This window comes from Dendrobium catenatum, unplaced genomic scaffold, assembly GCF_001605985.2.
Source record: "Dendrobium catenatum unplaced genomic scaffold, ASM160598v2 fragScaff_scaffold_1575, whole genome shotgun sequence".
In the NCBI taxonomy this organism is placed as follows: Eukaryota; Viridiplantae; Streptophyta; class Magnoliopsida; order Asparagales; family Orchidaceae; genus Dendrobium; species Dendrobium catenatum.
The window spans coordinates 254,878-265,008 of NW_021320037.1; the positions used below are offsets into that span (position 1 = coordinate 254,878).

A 10,131-nucleotide genomic window follows, 5' to 3' on the forward strand; every position below is an offset into this window, starting at 1 on the left:
TCGTATTCTGAGTTCATCATCTTCACCTTAGGGGTGTTACATGGGCAGATAAGGGCGATAACTGGTGTGGCCCTAGGTGTCTTGAACTCGAGTGGGAGGGAGATCGAGGGAGGTGACCTAGGTGACCAGGGCAAGAGCAAGAATGTGAGGTTTGCACAAAGGGCCACGGGGTCGGTGCTTGCAACTGAGAGATCAAGATAAGAGAGGGCTTCAGCCGAGGGCTAAAAGACCAAGTTGTGGGTATGGGACGGTTGGGAATTTTCTAATTATGAAGTGAAATGAGTAAATAGAGATATCAGGAAAGGTTTTAATTATTTATTATTATTATTTAAATAAAATAAAAAATGACAATTATGTCCTTTTACCGGTGTAATCTTGTACCTGAAAGATTTAATAAGGATTTTGAAGTTTGTTAATGCATTTCCCCGATGCAGGGGATACGCTTCAGATGTTTCCCTCCGTTCAAATTTGATGAAAACGTGGCATCTAGCTAAAGGCATCGCCCTTCTTCCCATCATATGAGAATGTCCAGCTTAAATTATTATCAGTAACTTTGTTTCAGGTTCTCACTTCCAGCTTGCTTATAGCTGTTTGTTTGATCACAATCAATACAGAATAATAAATGAGTTTATGATCGAAAATTACTTGAGCATTATTGGTGAAATTATTCTGTGCGGATACGAACGTCGTCCGGAGGCGAATTAGAGCGCGTCACATCACCCCTTTGTTATGTACCGCGCGAATGTGTACCCGCTGTGTACCAGGAGACGTGACGCGCTCTGATTTGCCTCCTGACAGTCCAGTGTCCGCACAGAATAATTTCTCCATCTCTTCACCCACCATGTTTTGATGGATTGTTTCCTTCAAAGAGAAAGTTATCCTTCTAGACACAAGGAAAAAAAACTACATTTCAGTAACATCTATACTTGTCTAGATAAAAGAACCAGTAGCCCTTGTGGACCTACTAAGATCTCACTCAAGAAACTAACCAGACCAAACCAGACAACAGGTGTGACATCAACACCACCAAGGGGTGGTATCACCTTCCTTGTGATGACTAGTAATGGTTCTGTAGGTGCGTAAGCAATAACGTAAGGGAGCTTCCCTACTGGGAGCTTTGGATACCAGGACATGACTATTCTAAGGATGAACAACAAGGCAAATGTTGATAGAAATGGACCTGTAATTGCAATCAGAAACTTCGCTGTTTGTGGATCCACGTCCGCCATTATTAAGCTCTGCTTGTGGCTTGAAACAAGTCTCTCCATGTTCTCTGATAGAATTTTAATGGCTTTCAAGTTAGCAACTACAATGTGTGAAGATGGAGTAATCTGAACTGGATCAAGGCAACATGCAGTTGGTGGTAGAATTTTCCTTCCATCTTTTCTGCATTTCTGCATGATAGACATTATATTTCAGAAACTCAACATATCAAAAAGTTCAGGAAGAAGACCTTATATTAGAGGTTTAGTAGCAACTATGGCTTCGTTTGGGACGGCTTTCTTATTGCTTTTCAAAGCAATTTTTTAGTACAAAAATTTTTCTTTTTGTACTAAAAAACTGTTTTAAGAAGCAACAAAAAGCTGTCCCAAATAAAACCTAAATCTAATATCTTAGTTGAATCCTATGGCATGTTAAATTGCCATACAAAATAATATATGTGCTAAAGTCTACGGCATCAGCATGGCCAGCACATATGCATCCATCTGGCCACGCGATTCAGGATTCGTTTCAGACAGCTTTCTTATTGCTTTCTAAGACAGCTTTCTAGTACAAAAGTTTCTTGAACTAGAAACTTTTGTACTACAAAAACTCTTTCAGAAAGCAGCATAAAATTTATCTCAAACAAAGCCTCAAACTGGTTGGAAAATTTGTAGAAGACTTGCTATACTTCTTTTTCTTGTGAAGGATAGTTTTTAAATATTGTAAATAACAATTATTTGTCCTCTTTATGTGATTGTGGCAATCTAAACAATCTTGAAAGATATTTAGTAATCTAGGCTTTATTGGCTGGGTTTTTAGTAACTTGAAAATTATTGCTTAGGCTTCTAAGAAATTAATAGTGATGTCTAGGTTTATGCCAATGCTAACAGATCCATTTGTTTTATAGCATAGATGTCTTCTAAAAGAGAAAATTAAATGTAAAATACAAGAAGTGAAGTGATTAATAAATTTCCCAAGTAAAAATATTCACACATCGGCTTTAAAAATCTCAAAAATATGATTCCTTCAAAGAGAAAACTTATATATTAAGCCAAACATATTAACTATTTCAGATAAAATATCAAGCAAAATCTTAAAATTGGACAGGATTTCCTTATGAAATGACAAAAAATTCAAGTTTTCTAGCAAAGTATATAACTTCCCAGGATTAACCTCAGGATACAATGTCACAAAACTTTCATGATCGGAACTAAAACATGTATATGTGAAGATGAAGATTACAGGTATTGCACATTAGATTATAAAAGCTCAATGCTTTCTATCAAAGTTATGTATTCTCAAATTCTCCAAAAAAAAAAAATCATCATTTATATCTTTTTTGTACTAGAAAATAAAATTCATGTTAGCTTCTATTAACTTGACTGATTAATTTAACAATGAACATTCAAAATTGATCTACTTGGTTAAGTGATATTACCTTTGAGCTCAAAAGCGGAGGTCAGAGTTTCAAATTACTGCTAGCAAACTAAATTTTAGAACACTTCAGAGCACTTCTCTTAAAACTTTATCAAATACTTTCACTAAAGCTTCATTTGAGACGGCTTTCTTACTGCTTCATAAAGCAGCTTTTTAGTACAAAATATTTTAATTTTTGAACTAAAAAGCTGCTTTAATAAGCAGTAAAAAAGCCGCCCTAAACGAAGCCTAAATCAATAAATATCATATATAAATCTCCTTACACTCTATACTTCTCCATCAAACTTCTCAACAAATGTAAAGCTTCCATAGTAGACCTACCCAACATGAATCCAAACTAATTTTAATAAATATTAATATCGCATTATAACCTATGCTTAATTACTCTCTCCATATTTTTAATGTATGACACAGCTAGCTTAGTTCCTCTAAAACGTACACCTTTATTCATAAATATTATATTCTGTAATGATAAAAAAGTATTTCATTTTGTTGTCAAATGATATATTTCTAATCAAATGGATGAATTTTAAGTTTTGTTTAATAAATTGTTGTGAATAACTTTTAACTTTTTTTTGCAGGAAAAATGTATATTATTCATATAAATATTAATAATGTTATTAGTAATTAAAGAGGCAAGCAGTCACTAGTTTTCTGTGTTTTTTTTCTTATTGGAAACTTTGATTGCTACATGACGTGAAGTGTTTGAAGTTTGAATAATGAAAAATATATAGAATGAGTTACAAGTTGCTAGCTTAATTAGTTATTTCTTTACATTTATATAAGCACATGAATTACTGCAATTACAGTATGCTATCAACAAGACAGGCCAATGATATTTGACAGCCGCGGTCAACAAAGTAACAAAGAAGCAACAAATCATCTCTACCAATGAAATTTATTTTTTATCCAAAAAGATAAAGAATTTAATATAGATATCAATGAATTAAAAAGCCTTCAAATGGAGTCAAATCTTTTATAAGCATCTATTATCATCACATAATTAGACATCAACACATCACAACAAACAAAGAATGTACAACGACAACAACAATATCAAGCATTTATCTCACTACATGGGATTGGCTACATGAATCCTTTTTCTCCATTGTGTCCTATTAAGAATCAAATTCTCATTTAAATCTAATAAAGAAAGGTCATTTCTAATAATTTTTTAATCAAGTATTTATAGGTCTACCTCTACATTTCTTAACATAAGCCAAATTTAATACATCTACTTTCGTAATGGAGTCATCAGAAGCCATTGTTTTATGTGACCAAACCATCTATGGCGACTCTCTCTAATCTTATCTTCCACTGGAGCTACTCCAACTTTTTCACTTATATGCTCATTTCATATCATGTCTCTAAGAGTAAAGCCACTCATCCACCTGAGCATCCTCATCACTGCAACACTTAACGTAATATTATGCTTCTCTTTTAATGGCCAATATTTTACACCATAAAGCACTGTAGGTCTCTGATGGGGACATCGACAAGAGATTTCGATGCGTTTACCAAAGACGACACAAGAGATCGATGGCCATGATGGAGAGTCTATACTTTTGATGCTTATTTGTATTAGCATTTTATGTATTACGCATTTTTATTTCAATTTTTTCGTTTTTGCCCTTTTGGGTAGTTGGTCGCTATTGTAGCCCAAGGGGCATTTTAGTCTTTTGTATTAGTTGTCATTTGGAAGCCTATATATGTGGCTCTCTTATCTTGAATGAGGGATTATTATTGATGAATGAAAATTTGATCCTCTTGTTCTCTTTGTGAGTCCAAACTTCCCTAGATCTCTTTATGAGTTCTTGAGGAGAGAGTCTTAGATCTCTTTGTGAGTTCTAGTGGTTGAAGGAGTACGGTTAGTGATTCTTAATTTTCTTACCTTCCTCTTCCAATCACTTCATCTTCCCCCTCAAGAGAAGACCCCATTAAACCCTTGGCCTGCAGAACCCGGCCCCATCTCCCCTTTGCCGCCGCCCCCTTGGAGCTCTAGTCACCGGCGGCTCTCCCATCTCCGGCCGGTCCCTTGAAAATTTGATCCTCTTGTTCTCTTTGTGAGTCCAAACTTCCCTAGATCTCTTTGTGAGTTCATGAGGAGAGAGTCTTAGATCTCTTTCTGAGTTCTAGTGGTTGAAGGAGTACGGTTAGTGATTCTTAATTTTCTTACCTTCCTCTTCCAATCACTTCATCTTCCCCCTCAAGAGAAGAACCCATTAAACCCTTGGCCTGCAGAACCAGACCCCATCTCCCCTTTGCCGCCGCCCCCTTGGAGCTCCAGCCGCCGGCGGCTCTCCCACCTCCGGTGGTCACCTTGCCACCGGCCCCCCCCCCCCATACACCCACCACCCCTCTCTCCACTAAATTTCAAATTTTAAATTTGAATTTCAAATTTCAAATTCTTTCCAAATTAGAATTTCAAATTTCAAATTCTTTCCAAATTAGGAAACCCAAATTAGGAAAGTTTTTTATGTGAGATTCAAATTTTAAATTAAATCAAATTGGATCTCATAAGTTTTCTTTCCTAGTCATCACCACTTATATAGTTGTCATTTGGAAGCCTATATATGTGGCTCTCTTATCTTGTATGAGGGATTATTATTGATGAATGAAAATTTGATCCTCTTGTTCTCTTTGTGAGTCCAAACTTCCGCCACCCCTCTCCTCTCTTAGGTTTCTTCGTGATCTCTCGCCTACGTGTAAAATATGTATAGCGGATCCCGAAGTTGATCGCGGGCTAGTATTCGACGTCTACGGAGACATCCACATCCTTCGATCTCCATTCTTCGACGTTGGGTTTGGCTTTGACGACACCATTGAAGATTACTTGAATTGAATCCTCCCCATCCTTGTGGACGTCATCGACGATCAATTTTTAGACTATGAGTGGATCATCAACGGTCATCCTCCCGTGCCACCTCCGACTACCTTCCAAACAACGACATTCCTCGGCTCTTCCGTCCTAATGGCTACCTCATTTCTAGCGTGGACGATCTTCCTCCGCTCAACCTAGATTCGTAGGAAGAGAGAGGAGCTTCAAGGTGAACAACTCATTAACTTTTGGATTTGTGTGTTAAGCTCTTACATTACTTCGCCTTTGTATTGGATTAAATTGTCTTGATTAATCTTCATACAACTCTTTGCCTAAGCAAGTGGAATGCTGAGAATTCTTGCAACTAACTTGGAACTGATGCATAATTTTATAAAAGGTTAAACTTTAGTAAATTCTCTTTATAATCCAGTGTAACTCCTACCTTGTATCACATCAGTCTCACCACCAACTTATAGAATTTTTCCTTAAGTTTGAGGGAGACTTTTTCTATCACACAACAAACAAAGAATGTACAATCTAACAAAATGTAGCAAAGATAATTGAACAAAATAAGAATGTTCTTCTCTTTACAAAAACTAACAAAAATGTCTTGGATGGGGACAAATTCATCATCTTAAAAAATTCACCACAACAAAAGATAATCTCAACCCACCCCCGCTTCTATATGAAAGTTTTTGTTGAAGACTAAAAAATATAAATAATTGAAAATTATTTTTATTAAATAACTTGATTAAAAAAATTTCAAAACTACCCCTAATTTTAACATCCTTAAGTCTAACATCCCTTAGTTAAAATGGTGGGACTATTTTGATTCATCTTTAAAGATTCAAGCAATCAAAATGGGCCTTTAATAAAACTGGAGACTATTTTTGCTCTTCATAAAGAGTCAAGGGATCATTTTGGTCTTTTTTTTTTTTGCTTCAAAAAGATTCCTCAAAACATTACTTATACTCATTTCACCCTCTCACTACCTTTAACTGAATCAGCCAGCATATAACACTTGGTATATCCTAACAATCCAGTAGTTAAATTCCTATTCACCACTTTATACTCGACCAATTACAAAGAGACGCTTGGGAAAACAAATTAGAAAGTAATATTTGCACTTATTCTTGCAGTCGTTATAACAGCACCCAAGCTAGCCTTTTGCTACATGGAAATCTTTGAGTCAAGTGGACGCCTTCGAGTCTATCGGTTTATCCTATGACAATTCTCGCTGGCTTAATTTGGGTTCGGGTCCGAGGTTGGGTCGATTTGGGGCATACCCCTGGCCAATCAATTTTCTCTCGGCTTATATATAATCATCAGCATAAATAAAAAAAATGTCATAACATCCTTACCCACCTTCTAAATCATGCATATCATGGATCTTATATGTTCCCAATCTTGTATGAAGGCACAGTCTAAAGCTAATAGTTTAGAATAAAATTTCCAAGAGCAATAGAGAAATGAATTCTTAAATATGCCGATGGTTACTTTGAACAAGCATTTTCGATTGATTAAAACAGAATTTTAGTACATTTCTTGAGCACATAAGAACTACTGACGTAGTAAATTTATTTTTATGAGAAAATAAGGCTACAAAAGCAGTTTAGAAGCACAAGTTATGCATGCGGTTTACTTGTATCCTGTGTTGTTCCCACCAAACTATTAGATGACAACCATCCAATGTGGAAATATGAAATCCTCAAACTATTTCGAGACAATGTGTTTGCCAGTTTCTTAGAAGATACCGACAAAACACCACACGGCTTCTTCTTCAACCAAACGTCCACTCTCAACCCAATCCAACCTACAACCAATGGGTCTTAAATTGCCAAAATATCGCAGTAGCTATATGCTCAACCCTCACCGCCACTATTCCCCCTTATGTCCTCCAACTTGACTCATGTTGTCATATTTGGTGCACCATCAAATGCTACTTATAATATCTCGACTCAATACCTCATTGATATCAAAACTCTAACTGATAACATTGCAACAGCCGTCTCAATCATCAACCCCGAAGCCATCATTCTATACACTCTCAATGGTATCCCTCAGCAATACCTAGCTTTCAAAACCTCAATACGAACCAAACTAACACCAATCAGCCTGGAAGATTTCCCTTACCAAACTCCAACCCTCAACCCCTACAATCTCCTCTGCAATCAAACCCATATCTCTTCATCCCTACATCACATCACACCTTATCCACCACCAACCTTACCTCATCTCTGATCCCATCATCCAACTTCCTTACTCCACCTTCTAGCACAATCAATTCCATCTCTCAATCAACATTACAAACTGACAATCACCTTCAAACATCATTCCTTAGAACCTAGCCCACCATAAGCTCACATGATCCAAAACAGGCTACCTCAAGCCCTGCCAACTTTTAAATTTGCTATACAAAACAACCAAACAGACTGATCCCACTTTCCTCACTAAATCCACCAAAAACCTTCAGTGACATCACGAAATTCAATCTATCTGAATCCTTCTCACAGCTGCTCTCAATTGGTAATGGCCAATACACCAACTTGATGTCCTCAACGCATTCCTTCATGACAATCTCAATGAAACAGTCTACATGACCCAACCACGTGGAATTCAAGACTCCCAACATCCACATCATGTATGCTCCTCAAAAATTCCCTATATGGACTCAAATAATCACCCTTTCGATGGTTCCACATGTTTTCTAGCCATCTTCCCTCAATCAATTTCAAACAAAGAAAGTTCATCCCTCTCTTCTTATCCATGACGAGAATTAGGTGCTCCTCTTTCTCTTAATCTACGATTCTACATTGTCAATATTCTTCTCACTTGCAACAACTCAACCACCATATCTCAGCTCATCCACAACCTCAGCATAAAATTATCAATGAAATGCCTTGGACATGCTACCAACTTCCTTGATAATCACATTTCCAAACAATCCTCTTCATGCATCTTTTAATAGGAATCCTACGCTAAATCTATTCTCCATAAGCTTGGAATGACCAGCTGCAACCCTCTATCCACTCCAGTTCCTTCAAAATAGCTACCTACTCTTCTAGCAAACACTCCCCTTTCCAACTCAATTCTCTACCACAAGCTCACCGATCACCACTACTTCACCATCAATCCAAACAACATCTCATTTGTTGTCAATCACTTGTTTCAACATATGCATAACCTACTCCCAACTCATCCCACCCCTCAAATGACTTCTCTATTACATTAAAGATACACTTCATTTTGGCTTGCTAATAACAATAGGACCTTTAATACTTAAATCACTCTCCAATTTTGATTGGGCAAGTGACTACACTAATTTCCTCCCAAACACATGAAATTGCTCGTATCTTGGTTCTACTCTCATATCCTAGAGTATTAAAAAGCAACTCAACATCGCCAGATCATCCAAGGAGGCAGAATACCGTGCTCTCGCTACTGCTACTGCCGACATTATTTTGTTCCTCCATCTACTTCAAGACTTTAACATTTATCTACACAAACCAACCAATATTCATTTTGACAACGTCTTAGCAATAGAACTAGTAAATAACCCTCCTCATCCTACTAAAGCCATTAGAAGCAAACAAAACCAAACAAATCCTCTTTCTACACTAGTAAAACAAATCAACTTTTCTATGACCAAACATTACTGTTGTCTCCCCTCTACACTATAAAAATACAAACTCCACAATGCAAAAGCAATGTTAAGGAGAAGTTAACACCAAAAGGAAACAGCAGCTGAAGCTTCTTCCTGCTCCTCAGCTCTTCTCTGATTTCCAGTTTTCACTGCATTTTCATATACAGTTAAAGTCTGATAACTAAAGAACTTCTAGACAAGCAAACAGATTACAACACTCCCCACACCTTGCATTGGCGAAAAAAATCATGCACCGCGTACGCCTTGCCTATGACTTATCTACTAGCTATTCACTAAATTATGCCATTTTAGGGTAAGTCAAGAAAGTCAGAAAGCATAGTTATGTATCCTTCATTTTTGTTCTTCTCAGATAACAGATGCTTCCAATTAGGGCAACTACTGCTGCAAAAATGAAGAATGATACTGATGCCTATTTTCTCAATTTAATGCATACAAGAATCAAATTTGCTAAAGATCAAAACATTAAAATAGGAGAAAAGTTCAATTAATGGACACTCACAAGGAACCTCAGATGACTCCTCCGCCCTGTTAAAATTCCTGCGAGCACACAAGATTGAGTCAATATGTATCGGAGAACAAAGTTGACATGCTGAGCGGTAAGAAAACAACAGACTGGGCATAAGGCTAGAAGTGAAAGTTCAACGAAAGAGAAAGGAAAGTTGGAACCTTGAGCAGATTGGGACAACGAAATGGAAGCGTGGAAGGGCAGAGCCAACGCCATGATCAAGTGTTCGAATGAACAATTGGATGGTCTGAAAAATCGTTGGTTTTCGTTTATCCTTTTTCCTATCCACTTCGCGACTGTAATCAGCTTTCAAAGCTTGATTTTAAACACCTAAAGTAATCCGAAATAGGTTCCCAATTATTATAATAGTATATTCTGCTGGTAGTTTTTAGGCAATATCAATAGAAAATATGGACTGCTTTTAGGATCATAAAGATGATTTTTTTTTTCTGCAAATCATTTATATTAATGTTTTGGATTTAAGTTTGTTAGTAAATAATGTCC

At 36.7% G+C, this 10,131-nt stretch overlaps 1 protein-coding gene across 1 annotated transcript; it reads right to left on the reverse strand.

The window, feature by feature from the left end:
* Nucleotides 1-887: 887 nt before the first annotated feature.
* LOC110116456 (protein COFACTOR ASSEMBLY OF COMPLEX C SUBUNIT B CCB3, chloroplastic) lies at nt 888-9,871 on the reverse strand. Its single transcript, XM_028700709.1, has 3 exons — nt 9,789-9,871; nt 9,622-9,659; nt 888-1,394 (listed from the first exon to the last, which is right to left on the reverse strand). Exons 1-3 carry the CDS (start codon nt 9,841-9,843, stop codon nt 921-923), a joined length of 567 nt encoding a protein of 188 aa, XP_028556542.1. The 5' UTR covers nt 9,844-9,871; the 3' UTR covers nt 888-920.
* Nucleotides 9,872-10,131: the final 260 nt, after the last annotated feature.

Coding starts and splice junctions, on each gene's coding strand:
- LOC110116456 (XM_028700709.1), bottom strand. CDS start 9,843: ATGGCGTTGGCTCTGCCCTTCCACGCTTCCATTTCGTTGTCCCAATCT. Junction 9,660..9,788: donor GTTGTCCCAATCTGCTCAAG/GTTCCAACTTTC, acceptor GTGTGCTCGCAG/GAATTTTAACAGGGCGGAGG. Junction 1,395..9,621: donor GGAGTCATCTGAGGTTCCTT/GTGAGTGTCCAT, acceptor TCTATCATGCAG/AAATGCAGAAAAGATGGAAG.